The 25,788-nt window shown below is 40.5% G+C and overlaps 1 protein-coding gene across 2 annotated transcripts in view; it reads right to left on the bottom strand.

Moving 5' to 3' along the window:
- The window catches only part of CNIH3 (cornichon family AMPA receptor auxiliary protein 3), a 48,835-nt gene extending 23,937 nt beyond the window's left edge, over nucleotides 1–24,898 (bottom strand). For both annotated transcript variants that reach the window (XM_081997294.1, XM_081997295.1), the window contains exon 1: nucleotides 23,659–24,898. In XM_081997294.1, coding sequence (XP_081853420.1) covers nucleotides 23,659–23,739 — 81 coding nt within the window. In that variant the 5' untranslated portion in view covers nucleotides 23,740–24,898. The remainder of the gene's footprint in view (nucleotides 1–23,658) is intronic.
- Between the last annotated feature and the right edge of the window lie 890 nt (nucleotides 24,899–25,788).

Below are 25,788 nucleotides of genomic sequence, written 5' to 3'. Positions count from 1 at the left end.
GTCAAAGTGCCAGAATAAACCACAAAGGGAACTATAAAACACGATAATAAGTGAAGCATTTCTCCCTATGGATGCAATATCTCTACAAGTTAGGAATTACATCTGCAACGGTGTTTAGACTAAGGTAAAAGAGCAAATAACAGAAACTGTGAGAGGGTTAGAGTACAATTGTGAAGAATAAGGCTCATGACACTTCTATATTTAATACTTCTTGAACAGGTCTTCATATTGTCAAGCTGGGCCAACTGTTAAATGAGTAACAACCATGCAAGTCAGATGCACATGCTTCTGTTTATAACTGGGTATCAACATCAGCACTGACAGCATTGACAGAAAGGGGGAAGGATGGCCCTGTAACAGGTAAGAGAGCTGCCTATGTTCACAGCTGTGCCACTGATTTACTTTGGGATCCCGTGCATCTCCCTTGAATTCTCTTTGCCTCACTGTACTGGTACTTACAGCTGTAGCTTTAAGACAGAAAACTCTTAAGAGCTTTGAGTGACAACTATTTTTGATAATATACAGTGGTAACAGCTTTCTTCTGTTGTAAATGTAGAGATGAGCTGAAATTTCCTTGGGGAAAAAAAAAAAGAGTGAATGTGCTGTGCTTTTCCTCGTGGTAGTCAGTAACAGCAACCAAGAGTTTGAGGTAATCATGAAATGACAGCCAGTGCAAGGTCCGGCTCATGCTGTGAGAAAAGGCTGGTCTGAGACAACAACAGAGGCAACCTGAATACTGGAATCATAAGATGGACCCTCTTCAAGAAGTCCAGGAAAGCCTCTAAAGATTCACTGAACACACGGATAGGATGATAACCCTGAAGCATGTTTAGATGAAGGAGGTCGCTCTGAAAGGTAGAACCATTAAGGCAGGGCTCTGTTGAGCTAGCCTTAACTAAAGCAGCTAAGTGTTGAAGAAATCCTAAACAACAATTTGGAAGAGAGATTAGCATCAAATACACCACACATTTGGATTTCCTAATTTTTTGCTTTTGCTTTTTTTTTTTTTTTTTTTTTTTGCCAGCATTCCCAGCTCTGTAGTCAAAAACCTACTCTTCATTTGCTGGCACACAATTTTTATTGTATGTTATGCTTGCATTATATCCAAGTGCATTGAAACAAATCTGACAGTACTAAGTACATTGTTTTCATGGAATCAGTAAGTGTACATACAATAGCCTCACAGACAAACCTTTCAGGACACGTGCACATTATGACAACGTTAAGAGACATTCCTGCTACACTTGCAAGAAACAGATTGAGGTCTGGTATCAAGCACACAGGATTGGAGGAAAGCTTCTTCCATAAAAGTTTCAGCATCTCTCTTGAAGGAGGCTGACCGAAATAAAACCTCCTAAATTATTAGCATTTTATTTTGTAAAAGTTCATAATAGTTTATATCTTTTTAAATCCCCAGGAATAGAAATCCAGTGATGACACGAAGGTATCTATTTTACTTTATGAAAAAGCACATTCCGATTTCTCCATCACAGTAAAAAGCTTGAAAGTGTAACATTAAGCAGGCTCACAATTAGAAAGAATATAAAGAAATTCCCAAAGTTTTTGGGGGGCATATTTTTTGGTGGCGTTTTTCTTTTTAATCTCACAATGCTGTGTGTCCTAATTCTAAAACTGCAAATGAGAAATGACAGAAGCAAAGCTGTAGCTTCTTAAGACTGATGGTTGCTCACAATACACTACGTAATTGTGCAACAAATTATATTGTATTATTGAAAATAAGGCTGGGTTGTGCTGCAGCATGGTTTACATAATTAATTAGGGAATGTGTTCCTCTTTCAATTATAACTAGCCTTGTGTAGCAGTTTAATGCCCTAAGGCATTGTGTGGCCAGAGTTGCCATTTTTCCCTACAAAACCCAAATAACTACTTGCCTTCGTTAAGTATTTCACAATGCTTTCACAGGAGGTGCAGTGTTCTGGCCATACTCTAGAGAAACCATCTTCTGCCCGTTTACATCCCAGCTGGATGCAGTACAGCTACCTGTTTCCCATACATCAGCCGACAGGAGTTGCTGATGCTTTGGGACAGCATCCGGGTATGCTCATGGCCTGTTTCACCTCCAAAATTGCCACACTTGTCAGCAACTTGACAGAGCAATTCATTTGGAGGCAAACAATGTAATAGAGCCCAGTCGGGGCACTTCACCATATGAATTGCCACCTTTTCACCTTTGTAAATGCATGTGTTTCATAAACCATACAATAACTTTCAGTTATCCAATCTAATTCGATCCAGGGTAGCAATTAAAACTACAAAAAATATATACGCCTGGACATCAGCTACCCCATCTCTCCAAAGGCCACAAAATAAACAGACGGCTCCAAAGAAAAATGACTAGCCTTGAGTCACAAACCTAAACAGATAGCTAAGCAGATAGCATTTTGGAAACATGTGCCAGGGACTGATCTTACACAGAGGAGAAATGTATTTCTATTACTAAATATTAATGTTCTATACAGCTTCATAGAAAGAGAGTAAGGACCATTTGGTATTTATTTAGGAACTCCAAGAAAAAAAACAAGCTATCTGTTCATTTGCAAAGCTGCATCAGGAAAAAAAAAAAGCATTATGTTCACCCACAGTTTTTATCATTTCTGCAGAAAGAGGCCAGGGACTGAATGGGCAATGGATATTGAGCTGCCTTCTGACTTGGGAGTTTCCCCTGTGATTCCATATTGCAAAACACTGCAAGACATTTGCTCTGCCACCACCCTAGCCGTGCTTTCTTCTGTTGACAGAAGTACACTTGTGTATGTTATCGACCTAATAAAACTAAAAGATTTACAAAAATACTGGTTGCATTCTCTGGTGATTCACACCATCTGCAAATCCCATAACTCCAAGTGTAAGTCAGCAAGGAGTTCGCCCCAGTTTAAACACATACTGAACAGATGAGATAGTGATGACCATGTATGTTTCAGTACAGCTACAACTGCAATGATATTTATAAGATTTGTTTTCATTACCCACACTCTCTGTGCTTATCGCTCCAGACAATAACAGCTTTGAATAATGAAATATTCACATAAGATTGAACCTGAATTTTGCCTTCTTCTTATGCTGAGGCATCCATCAAACTGAAAATGTCACCTATTAATGGTAGAAATTCATTAAGATCTCTCCTTTTTAGGGAAGATGGTGGTTTTTTTAATCACTGAGCTCCTACAGAAATATATTTAACTGAGAATGTGATGTTTTAGGGTGGCAGTGGAGCTGGTGTGGGTGTGAATTCAGTGACAGCAAAAGTTGTTGGATATTATTGCTTACTGGCATCTTAGAAAAGTTAAGATAAAACAGAACTTGATGACAACCACACTAACCACAGAACAGAACAGAAACACTTAACATATGTTTCCTTGCCACCACCCTGTCAATGCACCACAATTCCATCTTGAAGAAACTGTCTTTAATGGTTCATTTAAACAATTTGTCTACACCTCCACTCTCATACACAGCCTTCACAGCACCCATACCAGCAGTTCATAGCCTGTCTGCAAGTCACTTCATGGACAGAAGGTGGACAGGTTTAGGAGCATGCTGTGCTTCTAAACTTCATGCCTGCCCATCAACTGCTGTATAGACGTATTTACTGTGTTTGGAAAATAGTATTGAACATTTACCATGTTGGATTTTGTTGAGCAGAAGCAGGAACAGACAAAACGTGTGAGAGACAGTCAGTCAGGTAAGAATGCAAAAGGACCTGAAATGGAAGATAAGTCACTGTCTTGACATGATGGAGCAACAGGAGCCCATAGAGAGATGCAGAGAACAGTGACATGGACAAAGTGACAGACTGAGAGAACAACTTTTGCTACCCAATTCTTATAATTATCATGAAATGAATCAGAGCAAAAAAATTAGCTATTTAGGTTGGTGAACATTCGTTCAAAATAGTTGTTCCTCTTCCCTCTCTCTTCTGGTTGAACTGATCTGGTTCAGGCTACCAAGCAACGTAAACACAGCAAGGAAAACCCTTCCACCTCGTAAAGGTTACTCTGAGTCAACATCTCTACTGTGATCTCCAATGAGAATGCTCATTTCAGCTTACGTGGCTGTTAGTCACAATATTTTCAATATCTTTGTAATACCCTATAAATTGTAAAAGGTGTTAAGTGTAGAATAAATTTATTAATTTTACAGTCTCTGATACGGCCCAAAGACCATACATGACACATCAAGTAATGCAGATGTGAGATTTAAACTGCTTTTAAAGTACTGTCTTCCTCCCCCTCAGCAGGACCACTTTTTATTAAATTCAGCACTCAACAGCATCACAGATGACTGAAACCAGGTCTGAATTAACCTGACAATCTTCTTTGAAGAACGCCATGAAGTGCTGACATCAGGCTAGGAGAAAAAAATGAAATCAAATCGCTGGGAAAAAATTCTGCCTGTGATACTAACCAACCCTGTTATATGACACTAAACTATACATGAGTACACCAGAGAGCAATTTGGCCTACTTTGCTTCATTAGCAGAGGAAAAGGATGGAATGCAGGTTGTGCTATGACAGGAAATAGCTGGTTTTTTATTCGCCAGTGCTTGAGTGTATTGTTCATTATTTGTTTTTACTAAACGTTACTGAACATCTGATGAGCAGGGGTTTTTACAGCCCTGAAACCAAGTGCTGGCTGCTCAGAGGAAATGGTGTTCAGCTCTCATTTCATATTCATATTGTAATAAATCAGTGTCTTCCTATAACTTCTTGATTGTCATTGAGCTGCATAGAACAGCTTTCACAGCCTCTGCAGGGAGAAGGGACAGACCTGCTGCTGCAAAAAACACACCTGCTGTTGCACTCTATCATCTCCTTGGAGCCTCTTAAAAAAGGGCATCAAATGAAATACGTGAAGTATAGAAACGGGAAAACATCCAAAATGGTGTGCATGTGCACTTCATAAACATTCTATAATTATTACTTAAATAGAAAATTAACTTCACAGAAAGGATGCAGGTTCACAATTAAGAATATGCACAAAGTCTTTAGGCCGTATCTGCATTTCTCTGTAATGGAGAAGTTATCAGCTGACTCACTTTAAAACACCTGGAGCTGGGTAGACATGCAGCAGAAGAATAGTTCCCAGATCCCCTTCACAACTCATTTTCTGTCTTCAGAAGAGGCAATGAGGCCACACCTCGAATCCTGTGTTCAGTTTTGGGCCCCTCACTACAAGAAGGACGGTGAAGCTGGTGAGGGGTCTGGAGCACAAGTCTTAGGAGGAGCAGCTGAGGGAACTGGGGTTGTTCAGTCTGGAGAAGAGGAGGCTGAGGAGAGACCTTATTGCTCTCTACAACTACCTGAAAGGGGGTTGTGGCGAGGTAGGTGTTGGTCTCTTCTCCCAAGTAACCAGCAATAGGGTGAGAGGAAATGGCCTCAAGTTGCACCAGGGGAGGTTTAGACTGGATATCAGGAAAAATTTCTTCACTGAGAGGGTGGTCAAGCATTGGAACAGGCTGCCCAGGGAGGTGGTGGAGTCACCATCACTGGAAGTGTTCAAAAAACATGTAGACATGGCACTTCAGGACATGGTTTACTGGGCATGGTGGTGTTGGGTTGATGGTTGGACTTGATAATCTTAGAGGTCTTTTCCAACCTTAATGATTCTGTGATTCTGTTAATAAAGTAGGCTGTTCCCATTCAAGTTAATTCAGGAGAAATGAAATAGGCTAAACACAGAGGCCGATGCTGCACAGCATCATTGTATATGCTGACAGAAATATGAAAAACAATCTTTGTTTTAAGCCTTGAGGTTACCTTTCACGCCCTTCAGAAAATCTCCAGATCAGTACTCTCTACTTTTAATTATTAAAGAGGGAATTTTTATATTCTTATTTCATACTTACTCAGTAAGATGAGCATTTATGGTTCTACTCACTCATGTTCTTAACACTAATGGTCTGTACCAAGTATTGGATCTGCACTTAACACAGTTCATGAAGGTTTTCTGGCAAGCCTCAGAGCTGCTTCATGCTCAGCTTCAGAGGTTCAATCTATGACCCACTGAAAGAGCACAAAATTATTCATTAAGGTTACAACTGTAACTATAGTAAATTCAGTATATTAGCAAGCTAGATACTAAAGCATATTGACTTTAAAATGATGGAGCTGTGCAATATTACAAATTTACAAAGCTATTCTCACTCATGCCACCAGTGAGAATTTTACACCAAAAAAGATGTAAAAAGATCTTCAATAAAGTTCTTCACAAAACAAACTACTTCAATTTACCGGGTAACCAAATTGTGTTATAGTACAGATTCACCAATATTTACTTGCTCAGGGGCTGGGGGGCATACTGCTGCTCTGTGACCACTAATATCAGTACTATGTAAACAGTTCAGAGAAGGAGATGAAGAAATACATATTGAAACTACAGGACTGGAGGATTTAAGGCAGCAGAAAGTAAAAGTTAAGCTACAGCTTAACCAAGGCATGGAAGTCAAAAACCACACAAACTTTCAAGGAAACATTTTAGGTCTACCTTAGCCTCCTATTTCATCCAGAAAGAGTAGCTACCAATGATCCTGCACACTAGCATTTTCCTACGTAGCACAAGCAATCAGATCCTCATTTTCAGTAAGAAGAGGATTAGGTTCACTTACCAGAGTTTTCAAAATAATGTATTTTCTCTATAGTCAGAAAAACAAGCATTTCAAACTTTTCCAATAAACTAATTTTGAAAGAATTTCCAGATTTCGGACAAAAAGCAAAATTTTATTCCAACACTACATTTTTGCTTTGGATTTTATTTTGGTTTTAGGAAAATCGGATTACATGACACAGTTCAATATTTCATTGTATTTATTTTAAAGAAAACACACTGCTTAGCACTGATATAAACTTTTCCCCCTCACTTTCCAGGTCAAAGTACCTCTTGTTTGTGCTATAATGAAACTGTAATGTCAGCAAACGTTATTAATTTACTGTCACTTAATTGTCAAAACAGAATCCAGGAAAGACAACTGAAGGGGACTTCCTGTGCTTCAGCCCCCAATTTCTGCAGACACCATATCAAAAGATCCAAGTGGTAAATACACCAAGCTTACTTCAAAAACAGGGATGAGGCATACGATTTCCCTTTTCACTGCTCCATTTACACAGCACAAGACTGTTGTGAAAGTTAGGAGCCTTCTCCGAACTTTTAAATTTGTTGCATAGATAACACAGACCACGTATACCATTGCCAAGACTGCTTCATTACAACACCTACTTAGTAAAATGAGAAATTCTTGTTTTGTGGGAACTTGCATCAAAATTGGCATGACTCCAAACCCATTTGTTTTCAATTCAGCAGAAACTCCATCCAGGCTCATGCTAATTGACATTCATACAAACCCACACATACACATGCAAATCTTCTGCATTACAGCCCTTGTATGTGAATTAATAACAGAGCTAAATGATGCTGGCACTGTATTTCTACTTCATTTTTTTCCTAAAATGAGTGGATTAACTCTTGGGTGTCTAGAGCTTTTTACTCTGACACCTGCCAAAAGAACTAGATCTAACCAGTCTCTTTTTTGAAAAAGTCAAAGTCTTGCCAAATGTTTTTAAGAGCCTTTATACATAAGTTCATGTATCAAATTATCCCTCCATTATTAAGCCCTCACTTCTAAGAGCAGGGAGACAAAGGAAGATCCTTACGAACATAAGAAAAGAGCCATAAGTAATGTATTAGTACAATAATGAGTGGCAGAGGAATAAAAAATAGTGAAATAATGTTCCTGTTTTGGCCTTCACCTGGCTATCCAGCAGGCTTAGCTCGCTGTGGCTGAGTGGACACCACACTCTTCCCTTGCCCATCTAAGCAGGGACCAAGTCCAAAAAGAACTCCGTGCCTGCTGCCGCACCCCGAGGGAAGAGGTGTCCCTGACAAGGAAGTGCAGCAGGAATTTCCTCTAAAGATGATTCAGAAAGCGGAGAAATCTACACAGCGAGTCAAGCTGTGTCCAAAGAGACAAGAAAAGCTGCTTGCACGCTACCTGTACGACTGCACCTTCAGTTTGATTAGGAACCGTTAGAGCAGAGAGGCCTGACACAGTTCTACTCTCCTCCCTGCATCAAAGCCATATTGCAGGAACTTATATACGGCAGGTGTAGGAACTGTCTCAATAGTCAGGAGCTTCCAAATCAGTAATGGAATTCAGTACATCATCTAAAAATTGAGAAGAGTTTTATACTGGCACATAGCATCACTGCTATTTATGGACTTCAATATCCCTTATTTGAAAAGATAACACACAAAGATGCACTAAAATCTTATTCTTTAGATAGCAGTTCAGATTCAGGAGAATGGTGTTAGAAAGCCCCATAGGCCAAATACCTACAGTATTTGTGTGGGTTCTTACTTCAGATAAGGAACCTTTAACAGTTAATAAATATTGCGTGCCTGGTTCACATGACAAGCCTTCAGAGTACAGTCTTAGCTCCCAGTGACATGGATAAACGATGCATTACCTCCTTGTAGCAGGCAGACTACTGCAAAACATGTGCAACTTTAAACATACATGCCCTGAAAAAGTACTAAAGTCAGAAAGACAAAAATGATCGTTCAGCTCAAACATTACTAATGTGGTAATTTTACATAGCTATATTAACCTAATAGGTGAAATACGCAACTCCATGTCGCATGTTAGTATCAAAGAATAAACCTTTAATACTTGCCTGTCCTTGAAAATGTTCCTTCCCTGATCCCTTTATTTCTCTGTTTTTAACTGCTTATCTCTGAAACACAGCAAGTGCTCTGATATTTGTAACAGCACTTCCCCATTAGCCAGATGGGTGTATCAGTCAATGTTGCAATGTTATCTCATATGACTTAGTTCCCTGCCTTTCTCCATATGATCTCAGCTACAAACCTGCCTGGTATTTCAAGTTGCCATATTGGGGCACATTTGCATCTTAATTATATTTAAAGAGAGGCTTACAGCCATCTGGAAGTTGCAGTTACATGATCAATGAAGCAAGGACAGGACATAAAGCAAAATAATTTGGTGTAATCTTTGCACTGTCAAGTATAATTCTACTGGAAATCACCCCTCCTGACTTTCTGTTAGCATGAAGAGCTCTTCTCTCCGTTAGAGAGTGACAGACAGCAGTTGCTCAGAAAGATTATTCAAAGTTGCATGAATGGATGGGCAACCTGTCTCAAAAGCCCAAGAATTTCATCCTTTTTGTCATTTTTATTCCTTGTCTATACCCTTTTGTTAAACATCTCTTATTAAAAAAGAAAAAAAGGCTCAATTTTTGGTTTTCACCATACCTGCTCACGTAACTCAGTAGCTTCCCAGACCAGTGTATCTGAAATGCTGGTTTTGATGAAAACCTTAACACTACAGCCAAATAAAGTGCAAAGAGGAAAGCGAGATGAATGGTATTCCTCTCCCCAATGTATTTACTTTTCTGAGTATTACACTTATTAATTCACCACATATTAATAAATGTAAACAATAATAACTAACAATGCCTTGCAGTTATAAACTTCCCTTCAAGGCAATGAAGGCCTTAACAAATACAAGGAAAGTATCATTTCCTTTTTTCATACAAGAGGAAAAATGAAGCTCAGAGAAATTAAATGATTTACAGAATCAGTGGCAGAAGAACCAAAGCCTCCAGATTGCTGCACCATATAAAATGTTAGGGGAAACAAAGAATACTGTCAGTAGACTAAAATCATATGAGAAGTGAAACTATGCATTTCTGTCTGGTTATTGTACTGTTGTTCACCTCTAGAGCAGAGCATTCCTTTAAGCAGTGCCTTTTTGGATTAAGATAGCAAATGGTTTTAAATCACTCAAGGGCAGAAAATTGTTCTATTTGTCAGATTTCACACTAACAATTGTATGGTATTTCCTTGCTCTACTTCACTTGAATTTCACATGCTGCCACTATTAAACAACTCTCCATGCAGAAATCCAAACACATTGCTAATGCAAACAAAGCTCTTGTGGCTCCATCCAGGGCTGCCCATACACCTGGGCACCTAGTCTCCGTCTTTAAGTTCTTTTGTCTGTAAAAGGATGTTACATTTAGGCCAACGCAATTTAAACTTTTTAGGCTGTAACTGGAAACTTAAGCTAACTTAACAGTTATGAAAATTTTATTGTAATTTCTGAAGTATTTAAGCCAGATCCTAAGTATTTTCCAATAGAAACTCTAATATGCAAAATTAAAAACATATAATCTCCGTTCTGCAAACATGATTTAAAAAGCTTTCCTATCTACCTATGGGAATGTAGAGGTATAATTATACTACTCTAATTAAATATTGATGAAAATTCATAGAGGAAGACTCCCTTGCTGAGAGCACACGTGCACAAACATACCAGTCTGTATAGTTACACAGCTGTATTCCCCTGCATAAATAAAAACTATACAAATGAACAAAACCCCAAAAACTACACAGATGGACAAAAACAGTATTATTGCTTCAGCTACGCCAAATCAGATTTTCAAATCTGCAGAGAGGTGCAAGAGAAACTGCTAAGAACAATTATTTGGCAGTCACCTGAAACAGTCCACCTATTGGTACAAGAATGAAAAACTCCATCCACATTTGAAAAAGACAGAAATATGTCTTCAGAAATACAACCATACTGTACAGAGCTTTCAGCGCTTTGAGTTACTGGTTATTATTTCAACATTGCAGACAACAACTTGAAAACACAACCTGATTTCTGAATGTAAGAACTCACTTGTTGTTATTAGTTTTGACAAAACCACTAAAAAAAAACCTCAGCAGCTGCAAAATTCTGTTATGAACAAAGTGTTCCCAGAAGGATGATTTGACAAGCATCTATTGGCAGATTTTTACAACTGCTGTGAAAGGGGCTTTTTAAAACCATTTCATCCAAGTGCAAGGAGAAACAGTTTTACTGGCTAACAACAGGATTCTGGATGCAGATTTCACTTGCTCACCACAGACACTGAAATATGTTCCCCAGTTATGCTGAAACTGAGAGATGTCAACCCTCTCCTGAAGGAGAAGGACAAATGTCCCACCTGTTCCCCAAATATAGAGTTCAGAGATTACCTCTGCTTGTACCACAACTTTATACCCACTCACTGTCTTCCAGTCTAGATCAGCTGAAATCCAGCAAGGCAAAAATCAGCTGTGCACACATAAACTGCAGTTCATTAAGAGAAGGAAGCTGTGCAGGAGGGATGATGCTAATACAGCTGTACAGAGCCTGTTTCTAAACAGGCTAATAGTTTTGCTCCCTGCAGCTAGAACATAATTCAAAAAAAACCTCAAGTGGAAGAGAGATTTTTAAGGTAAGTCCAGACTGCCATGCCTCTCTTCCACCCCAAAGGATTTCATCATTTTGTTGTCACAATTCTTTTTTTTTTTTTTAAAAACCTTACACTACTGCATTCAGTACAGGGAAACAGTTCAGAAAGCATTATGCAAATCCAATATAACCTCAACTTTTTTTTAAAGGGACACAGGCAGTTGTTACTAACTTTAAGAAAAAACCCACATTTTCAATTAGCAACAAAACTGGTTAACACACCACATTTGTGAACAGAAAAAAGCTTCCAAGTACATGGAGATGCTTTACTTAAATTTAATTACATTCAGTGTGGTAGAAACACAATTCTTGTGCCTCACTTGATTTAAAAATGTCTCTCGCAAGAGAACCTGAACCATCAGACTACTCATTTTTTGAAACATGAATAACAATGTCAGCTCCACGGCTGATATCATGCTACCATGCATAAACATACATTTCACTGAAGGGATTAGAGAAGCAAGAGACCTACGTTTATTTTTCTATACATGAATTTTGTACAATGTGAGACCATTCCACCTCGCAGGGCCAGCGGTGAAGCCAGTGTCAGGGTCTGAATCAAAGGCAGCAGATACGAAGCTGGCACTCCCAAGCAGTTATATGCGTGCTCTTCTCCTTCTGCCAATAAAATCTTACAGAGGATTTGACATTGTTTCCCACCAGCCCAAAAAGCCCAATATCTACCACTTTTGTAGGCTATGGGAAATACAGGTTGAATCTCTGCAGCAAAGGAAACTCAGTATAAATCTCCCACACTCCTTGTACTTTCGACACAAGCATGCCGCCAATATTCTGCCCTGCATATGGTCTTCTCCTCCTACATGCAATGGAGTATTTTATGTGGATTATTTCTAAAACAAACATTTTTTTCCATTTAGATAACAAGATCAACACTTTTTAAACATTTCAGTATCTAACCACTTCTGATTTCTTCAGTTCAACACCAAAACCTGAAGATCTGTTACTCACAGAGCATCAATGACAACAAATGGACATGTCCTATCAGGAATGCTGTCACCTCTTAGTGAGGTACTAACTTGATCTGATAGTCAGGACTGTCTTGAAAAGCAATCAGTCTGTTACAGTGTGGATTCCCAGCCACGGCCACGCATTCAGCAAACTAAGAGGGAGCATCTTATCAAAGATCATACAGACTCTTGTACCGGCTTTTTCTTCTGTCCTGGAAAGGACACAAACTAAGACGGTATCTGCAGACAAATCGAACAAGCACATGTATAAAGTTAGGCCAGAGCTTCACCCCCAGTCTTGATCTCTTCAGTGGGCCAAGAGCAAATTATGGGAGTTTGGATCCAAGCTCTACAGTTGAGATGTTGACCTCAGATTGATGGCTCTGATTGAGGTAATGGCTAGTGCAGGAGAACTAGTTTGCAGACCTCTCAATCAACAAGGGTGAGAAGAAAACAGCATTATTTTCTATCCACGCCCAGGAAAGGCTGAGGAACTCTGCTTTCAGCACAAGAGAGAACACTGCTTTGCCCTTGCTTCTCTTTATGCTGAACTCCACACCAACTAAGAAAGCATGGTAAGAAAAGAAACAACAGAGATTATTTCTCATTACCTCTGTATCACAGATACATTGCTACAGATTTGTACATCTACTTGTATAGGCCAAATTCTTCACTACCCAGCTTTTTCCACACCGAACCGGGGACAGGCTAGACTTGAGTTGGTGAAAGACCTAATACAAAAGGCTGGCCAGATGCGGAAGATAGGAGGAAGGTTGGTAGGCTGGTCACATTGAACCAATAGGTTAATTCTGGCTGGAGGCAATATAACTGGCTGCCTATAGATGTGAGAGGGTGTACTCTTGTGTCCCTGTTTTTCCTCGAAATTACATATAATTTCTAATTTACCTGACCTTAAATGCAATGTGTTCCCACGCAATGTTTCTACTTGCCTTTTTCTTCTCATCAAACCTACAGCATGGGGGAGATGTGAGAAGAAAGACATAGCCGCATTAAAGCCACAAAGATCCATCTTCACAAATTATTCTCAAAACGAACTGAACCACTTTTTCTATCCGTTAACAGCACAAAGCTGATAATCCCAAAGCTAAGAATAAAGAATGCTTCTGCAAAATAATTTCAGGGAAAGGGTAGTAAACAGATGGGAAAATATACCAGAATAGATACAACTAGAAAAAATATTTGCTCCAAAAAAGGAGGTAAGAGAATGAGATCAAAAGAGAAAATTTTTTTCAATACCGGTAAGATAAAGGTCATTGATAAGAGACTGGCCAGTTGGCTAGTCCTGTATATAAGCAAGTTTCCAATCTGATCACCACACCACAATTTATTCTATTCCTGAGCTTTCATAGATTCCTACATATTGTTGCAAGTTATTATTTTGACATTTTTAATTTCTGTTTCACTGATACTTCAGAGAAGTATTACCTTCGTTTCCCCCACACGCTCCTTACGTTGAGTTCTCCTCCATTTCCTCACAGGTTTCATATTGCTGCTGCTACTTCCTTTCCCCTCTCTCATGTTCTCCATTCCTACCAGCAGTGATTTATGCACATTCACCAAAACGCAAGAAACACATAAGGGCATTTGGGTTTTGCCGCTAAAAAAATCTGTTCAAGCATGTCACATTATTACACCATACCCACACAGAAGCCTCATTACACAGGCTGTCCAAAAACGTCCACCACTTGAATTCAACCATACCTTCTGGATTCAGGCAGCCTTTGCTTCTCGAATAATTGTCTCCCAAACAAGAATTCTGTGTTCTCAATCTTCTCTCTTTTTAGTCCCTTACTCATACATATATTTTCTTTCTCCCATTTGCTCTTTCCTTCACATCTTTCTTCATGGATTCTTCCTACCCACTGTCCCACTTCCCCCTTTCCCACATCATTTTTATTCTTCATTACCCACTCAACAGTAGGGTCCTACCAACGCTGTCTCAGAAAGGAGCCTGCTGTGGGGCAGCAGGCAGGAATGCTGCTGGATCTGTGCTTCCTGCCTCCCCATGTCACAGCGGGAGCCCAGCTAGACCAGCAAGAGACAGGACAAGGGAACAGGGGCTCTTATAATGCACGTGGCATCAGGTGGGGATGACCAGATTCAAGATCTTCCCAAGTTTTCTTTCCTTCCCATAAAGAGGCCAGGCAGAATGCGGAGGAAACAACTCCAAGGCCAAGGCACACACATACACAAACGGCCATCAGCCACACAGCTGTCTTTGCAGAGGTACGGCAAGGTGAGGCAATACAGCAGCAATGCAGCTATGGTTGCAGAAATACGGCAAGGGAAAGAGATACAGCAGCTGGCAAACATTGAGCGCAAAATAACCAAACAACAGTCCAAAAAGCATCCTCATCTGTTCACCTATGTTCTTATGAAACTCATTAGTTTAATTACAGGAGCATGATTATGGCTAAGGTTACATTTCACCATAGCTTCAAATAGCCCTGCCACTTAAATGATCAGCAAATCAATTTTCTAAAGGATCTGCTAATAGTGTTTATATAATACTGAGGGAAGAAAACTCTGAAACACACACAATCAAATTGATCTCAGTGGAGCCTTCATTATGCTTGCTTATAAATGCCCATTCTGTGAATGTACAAGGCAGTTAATACTTAGATGGTGATACACTGTGAACTATTTAGCCAGAACTCATAATGCAATAAAATAATAATGCAACAGAAGACTGACTAAACAATCAAACACTTGAAATAGTGACTCACAGCATGAAGATGGTTGGCATTTAAATGCATTCAAAAATCTAATGTAATTCTATTAAAGAATAATGGCACTTGTATCAACAATGCCTGGCACTTGCACAGTATCTATTAGCAGAGAACTGCAAAGACTATAACATACTAATTCTCACCACTTTACTGTAGATTTCCTTAATTTTTTAAACTTTAGTTCCTCCAGTGATATGCTTAGCTTACACTTCCAGCTGTATTAAAAAAAAAAAAAAATTCTAACTCTCATAGCTAGAATATGACCTAACCCACAAAAGCACAGAAATACAAAAGGTCCCAAAACCAACCCCCAAAGGTTTTTCATGACCCACTGCATGGTGAGGAATTGCAAGCAGTGTGTTACAGGACAACTCAATGAAGGCACTATTTCTTCATCTCCCTTATGTTCTGTTTCATGTGCTCACATTATCAAAACTGGAGCTGCAAGTTCAGCACTCCTGCAGTATCTTGCTGTGAAAACCTACTTCCATTGTAATCGTTTTATGATTTTTCAGTGCCTTCTAACATAACTTTTCACAATAACATTCCTAAAATAAACCTTTGCTTTATACAGTAATACTTTTCAATGGGAAGTGGAGGAAAATATAAACTTTTGTCCTGCTTTCACAAGGTGCATTGATGTTCCTCTGAATTTTCCTGGGCACACAATGAAACACTAAGCAAGAGGAAGATGTTTTGTACTCGAACTGGGGGGACAGGATGGGCAGACTACGGGGTGAAAAACTGGCTGTACCATCAGACTTAAGGGGTAGTGGTCACTGGTTTAAAGTCTGACTGATACCCAGTTAGAAGTGGAGTTCCTCAGGTATCAATACTGGAGCAAGACTTGTTTGACATTTTCATCAATGACTTGGAAGACGAGACTGATGGGGCAAGTTCACAGATGACACCAGACTGGGGAGATCAGTTGACATACTGGAGGGCACGGCTGCCATTAAGAGCAGCCCCGACAAGCAGGAGGAATCGACCAACGAGAGCCTCATGATGGTCAACCAAGACAAAGACAAAGTCCTGCACCTGGGATAGACTATCCACATGCAACACTACAGCCTGCGAGCAACCCAGCAAAAAAGGACCTGGCCATTCTGGTGGACAAAAGATGTTTGGTGCACATGACATACAAGGAGAGACTGAGGGAAGTGGGTTTGGCTATGGCGGGATCTAATTACTGCGTTGAGTTTCCTGGGGTAGGCTAGACAGAAGTCAGCACAAAGTTTTTCTCAGGGGCATGCACCAAGAGGACAAGAGACAAAAGTCAGAAGTTGCACCCAGAGAAATTCCAGCTATGTGTACAAAAACAAATATTCATAGTGAGAGGAGAAAAGTACCGGAAGAGGTTCCTAGAGAGGCTGTGGACTCTCCACCCACAGAGAGCTCATAAGTCATCTGGACAAGGGCCAGAACAGCCTGAGCTAACTTTGAAATAACGCCCACCTTGAAGAAGAGTTTTGACTAGATGATTGCCTAGGTCTCTTTCAATCAAAATTATTCTACGAACCTTTTATTATTTCTTTTTGCAGGAACTGAATATTCCTGAAGTTGTAATTATTATCAAGGAACACAGGAACCGTTCTGTCAATGGTTTTGCATCTTGCTCTCTGCACAGCATCACAAATTGAATTTTTTTTTATGGGAATTTCCAACTGTGAAACAATGGAAGAAGTTGATCTAGTAAATCAAGTAGTATTTTACATTCTTCTACCTTCACCTCATCAGCTGACTCTGTCCTGTGGCTTTAAGTGACCATCTCTTTGCAGAGTGGAAATAAGAGTAATTTCATATGGGAGAGATACCTTGTTTCCACAGAAAGTGGAAGTGTTTTCCAAACCACCAACCTCCAGAAGAGTAAGTCTCTCAGCATCCCCAGCTTATGACTGAAGCGAGACCTAGCTTCATTGCTTGGTAGAGTCACCTCCAGCTGTCAGCAGCAACGCTGGTTATAAATGAACTGCATGTCAGAGGCACTGAAGAAGAGGAACAGGTCAAAGAGCAGTCTAGTATCTGTAAGGAGAAGATTCTTATCCTCTGCTGAGCTTCTTCCTCTTTCTGAAAAATATTTTGATAAAAGGATATTTAAGGTGGGGGGGCGGGGCAGGAATCGACTAAGCCAGAGGTCTGAGGGTTGAATTCAATGTTTTAAGTGTGATTTAATGTAGTATGTGATGGCTGAATAAACAAATATACGTAACAAGAGCTATAACCTCATGCCTCAGACTCAACCCAAGAGTTGTACTCACAGTCTAATAAAATATGACAGCTATATTGCCCTGCTTGTTAACAAGCACAGCAGTTTAAAAAAAAAGGCACTAGAAATACATTATTTATCAATTTGGATATAAAATCCCTTTAATAAGTAGATTTTCCAACTAATCTTAAGACTGAAAAAATATTGGATATGTGACAACAAAATAACGTTTAAATAGCGCTCTGTACATTTTTGTGGGAGGCATGAGACTCCACAGAATAATTTATTTTACACAGATAATTGAGTCACTGTGACTTGTGAAGCATCTGGAATTACAGCCAGTGGCAAACCACTCACAATTTAAAACCTTTCTCCAAATAAATCTCATCATGACAGTTCAAGCATACACAGAGATCCAATTTAATCTCTCCACAGCCTTTAAGTCTGTGGTACAGCTCAAAGACTTCTATGATTTTTTAATTATTATTTAAGCATGACAAGGTAACCAAACTGAAATATACTTATTTAATATATAAAATAGTTTACTCCACAGCTTGTGCTGCCTGGCCCAATATCTGTCTGTCAGCATTAATGCGACAAACTTCTGAAAGAGAAGTTATAAGGGAACTGTCAAGCAATGTTATAGCCAGACCAATCTGGTTGTGCTCTGCCTTTAAAGATGGAAATATCAGACTCATTCCTTAAGCTGTCATGACTATGAAGCCTTCAAGGACAGTGTGCCTAGCTACTTAGAGAAGAAAAAATATCTTAAAGAAATATGTATAACATACAGCATTTGTGCTCCTGTTCAGGAAACCTTAATCTGATTTCAATCACATAATTATCCAACATTCTCAAAAAATTGAATTAATGACTCATTAAAGGACAGCACTGAACTTCAATATCTGAAAGAAAATTCAAGCTTGACCACAAGACTGTAAGGAAATTACTTTCTTTCCAAGACAAGCTCTAAAGCACTGTAAAGAGGTTAAATTGAGATGACTGGTAGCTGAATTCAGATTACTGAAGAGAAGCAGGAGTTCAGGTGAGCTCATGGATCTCTTTACTGGTTTCAGGTAAGACAACTAGCTGTCCTCCAAACCAAAGTTACAGAAACCATACAATACACACTCTGATACACAGAGAACATTGATAGACTAGCACCTAAACGATTCTATTCTGTACTTTTTATGTATATTTAAAATTAAGGTTGTACAATCTACTAAAAATTAGGCTAGGAATTTTATGAGGAAGCCCAAGTGAATCAGATACCGAATACTCACCAAATTCCACTCTTGGAGAGCTTTTGAATTTTTTACTTAAGCTACTGCAACTTGAGAACTAATAAAATATGGTCCACATCACCAAGACAGTACAAATGACAAATAACAGAAGTGGCAACATCTTATATGTACATAGCAGCTTCTCTCAGAAAGCAAAGGCATTTTAGGGGTATATGTTAAATGAAATGACATGCAGTACTTGGATTTCAGTTCTATTACCCACACTTAGTAAATGAGAAAACAAGGCATAATTCAAGCTGTCCACTAAACATAATACACAAAGCCAATACAGAAACCGCACCGAATATAGATTCTGAGGGCTTCTTTCCCTGGTGGTTGCAAAAAAAGGATGCTTTAATTTAAAATTAAAAGTCAATCTTAGCCTATATTACTCTGTTCAATCACTGCCTCCCACTGTTTTTAAGTATACCTGTGAACTTGTAACTGTTAAGTCAAGCCAAAGTCTTATTAAGGTAGTTTTTCAGTATTAATACTGTCCTCACACTCCAAAAGAAAAGTAAGGGGGGGAAACCAGCGTAAAACATACAAAAAGTTTCCATGCTCTCCTGCTTTATTCTTCTTATGCTTGGTTCAAGTAACTGTCACCAATTTCTGTGCACGCAACTTTTGTCATGCCAGAGAGCTGTTCCCAGATCTATCTGAATTCACAATTATATCAGAATACTCCAAAAGCACACCAAATTTTGTACAACTTCTCAGGCATGCATGATTAATTTTTTTCACCAGCATGACACTCCTAACACTTCCTGTCAATCCTGAAGTACTACTGGTTATGAAGCAGTCACACACATTTAAAATATGCTGGTACGAGTTCAAAAAGAGACGGCCCACCACAGAAATTCTTTTTTTAAAAAGTAATATTATTGGTATTTATGAATTCTTTTACTATGGTATTATAAAATGGAACATTTTGAAAAGCTCTTTTCTTAAAGCTTTCAAAGAACAAATATCAAAGCTGATAATTTAATGTTAAAATATTAAAAAAAGAAAGGACTCAGATTACCTAAAACCAATGTATCTGAAGAGAATAACAGTGCTGTGGGACTTCACACAAGCATGTCACATTTTAAGTGATGACAAATAAACCACAATTTGGTCAACTTCAGTCAACTTCCCTTCAGATACAACTCAGTGGAGCTACACTAGAAATGAATGTGGTAAGTTGAATCTTGTTGGGAGTTCAGAGAGGCTCGACATAGCTCAGTTAAATGTTAACAGGAAGATAAATCCTAGTTCAAGATAGTTTAGGAATAGAGTAAAACTGATCAGTAGAAACCTGTTTATAAAGAAGAATAAGACCTGAGGACAGCAAAACAAAGTATCTGTGATGATTAGTAAGAAGACCACATATTCTGTTCTTGAGTTTACATGATCAGGTAAGGATATAAAACTACATAGTTAGTAGACCAAATTTGGGTGTTAGTTGTATCATGCAACTCCTCCAAAATATGATCAGATGCATCAGTCCAGCTGAGAGGACACCTTGTCCAAAACACATTCAAATGATAGTCAGCTCCTGAAGTAACAAGTGCTATTGTAACCGCATTCTGCAACGAGTCACATGCAGCGTACACTCAAATCAAATGTACTGAGGTATCTCTATGTATAACTTTTCCACCCACAAGATATTCGTTCACCAAAGTTTGCTCCATGTTTTGACGCTTGCAAACGTCATTTGAAGACAGTCTCATTTAGCTGATACACGTTTAGCTAATACAGCTTCAAATATAACCAACATTACCAAACTGTATACTTAGGAAAATTCAAACTTGGGGAAAAGTTTTAGGCCTCAGATGGAAAAGTTCTCCTGAATTTTGAAAGGACTAATTCTTAGCATTACATAAAGTTTACTCCAAACACCAAAAGAATTGTTTGAAACAACCAATGTAATTCTAAATTGTGAATGTAAGGTTTTATTAAATTCCAGAGGCTAGTTAGAAGGAACCAAGCAGAAAGGTCATCATCCTCTACTAAATTCTTTAGTACTTTTCCACAAAAGTGGCACAAAAACATCCACTTCTACATGACATTTCTAATACTGTGTCACTACAGGTAGAGGTAATGTGGTCATTGAACAACCTAAATGCTTAAAAAAAGTCCCATACCACAAAGACTGGTATTGGTACTATGTATTTCATGGAGAATTTGATTTTTCAGCCCTTTCCTTTAATATGTATGAGTGAAATTCACACACTAATATATTAAGATAAAACTTGTGCATAGTTTAAACAAATGTTTCTGATAGCATCTAATTTGTTGTTTTGTTGTGGTTTTTTTTAATCCTGACAGACACCACTGGCACCCTATATGAGAAGATGACTCAGGAGTAGGAAAAAAAATTATTACATGTTTCAGATGTCTAAAGGAGTTTCTGTATTTTATTTACAATTCCTTTAAAATATTTTGACCAGCTTCATTCTGTCTGCCCCCAAAGAGTACAGCGCACAGGAACGTATAGAAAGCCTTTAACTTCTTAGAGGAAAGGCATCAGAAAAGCAGTTTCAAAAAATAAAAATTCCTCATTTTACCTTCTTCTTTTGTTTTGGTTTCACAGTTTTTATTGAACCTATTACATCAATATTAATGAAAATCATAATTTATCTGACTTCCCAGCAGGAAGAAACTGAGGTTTTATTTGATCCACTGTCAATTTATTCCAGAAAACTGCCCAAACATCAGCCAGCTTCAGGCTAGAACAGTATCAAGTCCAAATGCTACAGTTTTTCATCCTTTAAAATAATTTACAAAATATGTAGTCTCGTTCAGTCTTAGAACTTCAGAAATCTTTCAAACTGATGGGATGCTCAGATTAATCAAAAACTTTCTCTTAGTAACCAAATCTGTTTGGGTTTAAAAAAAAAAAAACAAAAACCACAAAATCAAACACTTTAAAAAAAAAATTAAAAGGAAAATACAATTATTAAAATCCTCCACTACCCTTATGAGAACCTATTTAAAATATATCTACTGTCCCTTACAAGTATGTTACAGTGAAAAAAATCAGCTCACAGGGAGGGAGTAGGAGTTTTGGTTTATGGGAAGATTTTCACAATGAGATGTTTAAAGTAGAAGAAACTCCTATGACTCAATACATAAGCTACATATTAAGACTGCATTTTAGAAGAAACAGGAAACCAGATTCTAACAGTTCTTACAGAAAGGATAATAAAAATCCTTGTGTTTTGTACATGTGGGTAATGGTTATACTTCAAAGTTTATTCTGGCAGAGTGTTAAATCTGTTATTCTACGACCTTCATAAGCCATGTATTTTAATAGAATTATTATCTATTTATAAGAAAAGATGGTACCCATTCTTGCTCTATTACAACAGCATTTCCAGCCATTTTCAATTTCAGTCCCTTAACAATTTTTTAACAGATGTAAGAAACATGCACCGTAAACATAAGCCTATTGACAAAACGTTTCCTTTCATAGTTCCCTCTTATGGACCTTTAGAACAAATGGATTGCTCTTCATGAGTTTACAGATTGAAAGGTGAAAAATGTTTCACTTAAGAGTAAATTTGCAGTAATTACACTGATTTATGGAAGGATAATTTGCCGGATTTGCTATAAGTACTATGCTATACGTCTCCAGACAACAACAACTTCAGTCCAGGAAAAAGATGACACAGTAACAGACTTCAAATACATTAAAAAAATCATTATAATTGTGATAGTAATGAAGAAAAAAACCTTTAATTTGTAGCAAGAGATTCAGAGTAGAATACCCTTTCAACTCTAAACCCTTTGAAGAAGCTGCAGAAGTCTCACTTTTGGGGATCTAAAGATTTGGGGAAGAGGAGGGAGGAAAACATGAGTAATCATCTAAATACTACTATTCCGTTTTTCAGAGAACAGGAGTACAGTAGTTGACTGCTAGAGACCCTTTTCAGCTTTGCAGTACTCGACATCACTACAGTACTTGGCATTACCATTACACTTCTGTGGTTTCATTAATAAGAAAAAACTTGTAACTGTACCACCAACAGTTCAGAACAATTAGATTGCAAAGACTTCTCCCAACAGAGTAATCTGTTTCATACTTCTAACACGCTTACATACAACTAAGCTAGCAGCTTTCCTCTCATTTCAATAAAATTAAATTCGGTATCTCCTTTGCTTGTTCATCAAAAGAGGTGGTTTTTTAATCCTACTCCATCAGGTATCTGTACAGGCATTCATGAGACTTGCTCTATTTTTCAACTTATCCATCCTGAACGTTTATGGCATGAAGATAATTGCGTAGAACACACATAGCTTAGACAATTCCAAAATACATAACCGTTTAAAAGAATCACAAACTATGCATATGGATAATTCCATCACTCTGCAAATAAAACACCACCTAAATTACATGCCTATGCCTACTGCGGCCACCCAGCGTACAGTCAGGAATGAGCACCACCACTTCCGAGTGAAATCAATGAAGGCGGACTCAAACATCCAGTTCGCACACTCCAAGGGCGAGGAAGTTTCACGTTCAAACCCGGCTGCTATTAAATAAAAGCAGTTATTAACGCAGCATTTATTGAAGGACAAACAGCCCAACTGCTTCACCAGGTACGGGGCGACTTCTCCCTCGCCACCCTCTATTCTCGGGCAAGGAAGAGCAGTCGTTCTTACCTCGAAGGTCCCGAGGATGCGCTGGCATAGCCAGTGCTGGGTGACGGGCACATTTTCGCTCCGCAAAGCCGGCGGGGCAGGGAGGCCTCCACAGGCGCAGGGCCGGGGCAGCATTCAGGCTGCGAGCACTTCTCAGAGGGGCGGGCGGTCAAGTGGGTTATTGCGAGCCGTCACAGAGGCACCGCCGTTGGTCTTTACGCTTGTACAGACTCAATAAATAAAATAACCCACGCAGAGGTGTCACGGCGCGGTCCGTCCGCCCGTCCGCCCCCCGCCACGGCCGCCGCGGCGGGGGGCGGACCGGCGGGGGGAAGCGCGGGAAGCGCCGCCGCCGCTTCGCCTCGGCTGCCCCGGACTGCCCGCCCCGGCCCCAGCCCGCCCTGCCGCCCCTCTGCCCCCGCGGCACGACCCCCGCCCGCCGGGGCTGGAGCCGTTTTTAACGGTCCCCGCGTGCGGCCGGAGCGGCCGGGGCGGGGGTTGGGGTACTCACATGCCAGATGGCGAAGAAAATGAGAGCGGCGCAGAGGACCAGCGATAGCATGTAGCAGAAGGCGGCGAAGGTGAAGGCCATGGTGGGGAGAACCCCCTGCGCCCTCCGCCGCCGACCGAAGGGTCCCGGTGGGCGACCGTAAGACCAGCGACCCTCGAAAGCCCAGCGGGGAAAGCGGCGAAGCGACCGGGCGCCGCCACGGCGGAGGGAAGTGTCACACACACAGACGGAGCCGGGACGGGCAGCGCGCGCGGCCGGGCGCCCGCCGCGCCCCTCGCAGCCGCCCCCTCCGCGCCGCCGAGCCCGTCCCGACCCCCCGCAGCGCCGTCAGCGCCCGGCGCTCCCGGCCGAGACCCCCGACCGCCGCTACTCTCCTCTCCCCGCTGAGGCGCGGCGGTGGGCGGCCCACGCCGCCAGGGCGCCCCCGAGGGGCGGGTCCCCGCAGCGGGGGCGGCGGCGGGTCCCCTCACGGCGGGCGGGGGCGGCAGCCGGGGGCTGCGCGGCGGAGCCGGTGGGGTCCTGCCGCCCTAGGGCAGCGTCTGCCGTCACAGCAGCCCTGTTTCTGACTGAAGTAATATCACGACAGCGTGAGAGGGACGAGCGGAGGCTGGGACCGGTTTAGGCCAAATCCTGAAAAGATAATTATATGCCTAAACTTGAAGTGCTTTTTTAATTTTTTTTTTTCTTTTAGGATCAGGTAAATCCGGTAGGAGGAGGGTAGCAGCTCTCTTCGAGAGGAGGGGTGAGAGGCACCCCAACGTCCAGGCGCCTCGGCCCCGCCGAGGAGTGGAGCGAGGCCGGAGGCAGGCCGAGGCAGTGGCAGGGCGTCACCCGGCCGGGGCTGGAGTGGCCGTCCTCTGATGGGGGGACGGACGGACACAGAAACCAGGAGCTAATTAACGGGAACGGAGTAGCTCAGCAAAGTAGGATCGGCCTGCCCTTTCCCACTAGATGGAAAGGATATTTGCTGTTAAGAGTAAATAAAGACGAACTTTTCTTAAACACCACAAACTGAGAGACTGCTCTTGATGACTTTCAGGTATATGCAATACACAAATTGCTGAAGTACATATTTAAAATAAGGAAGGGTAAGCCCTTGCCTTCTTAGCTTATCTTTAACAGCATCCGTAGTGTCTCCAGACACGACTTAGCCATTTCTGCAGGAGATCTGTTTTAGATTTACCATCAGAAGTTCTTCCACCTCTTTGGAGCACATCAGCTGATACAAAACAGCAGGTTTGTAACCAAAATGTTTTCAGGAGAAAATGCCACAGAACCACCAGAGATCCCGTTAAAAAATATTCTGAAAACCATGGATGAAAGCGATATATTTGAACTACCCTTACAAAGCTTAAAAAAAATCAGTCCACAGCATTTCTTTCCTATCCTTTTCTACATGGAAGGGGGTTCAGTAACAGAACTATTTAGAAATTTGCCAGTGGTCACCTGTGAAAAGTCAGACTTCATGGTACAAGAGATCATAATTCCATCAAAACCAAGTTGAATACAAGCTTTCTTTTTAAATGTTTGCAATATGTCTTTATTTAAAATTATGGTATATTATTGTGCTGGTTTTGGCTGGGGTAGAATTAATTTTCTTCACAGTACTAGTATGGGGCCGTGTTTCGGATTTGTGCTGAAAACAGTGTTGATAACACGGGGATGTTTTCGTTACTGCTGAGCAGTGCTGACACAGAGTCAAGGCCTTTTCTGCCTCTCACCCCACCCCACCAGCGAGCAGGGTGGGGGTGCACAAGAAGCTGGGAGGGGACACGGCCGGGACAGCTGACCCCAGCTGACCAAAGGGATATTCCATACCGTATGGCGTCCTGCTCAGCGTATAAAGCTGGGGGAAGAAGATGGAAAGGTGGACGTTCCAAGTTACAGCATTTGTCTTCCCAAGTCACCGTTACGGGTGACGGAGCCCTGCTTTCCTGGGGATGGCTGAACGCCTGCCTGCCCATGGGGAGTGGTGAATGAATGCCTTGTTTTGCTTTGCTTGTGCACGTGGCTTTTGCTTTACCTGCTAAACTGTCTTTTTCTCAACGCATGAGTTTCCTCACTTTTCCAGTTCTCTCCCCAGTCCCACCAGGGGGGAGTGAGCAAGTGGCTGCGTGGTGCTTAGTTGCC

Source organism: Phaethon aethereus (assembly GCF_964289735.1).
Source record: "Phaethon aethereus genome assembly, chromosome: 3".
Taxonomy (NCBI): Eukaryota; Metazoa; Chordata; class Aves; order Phaethontiformes; family Phaethontidae; genus Phaethon; species Phaethon aethereus.
Note: the sequence above shows the minus strand (reverse complement) of the source record. Positions and strands in the feature narration are given on the sequence as shown.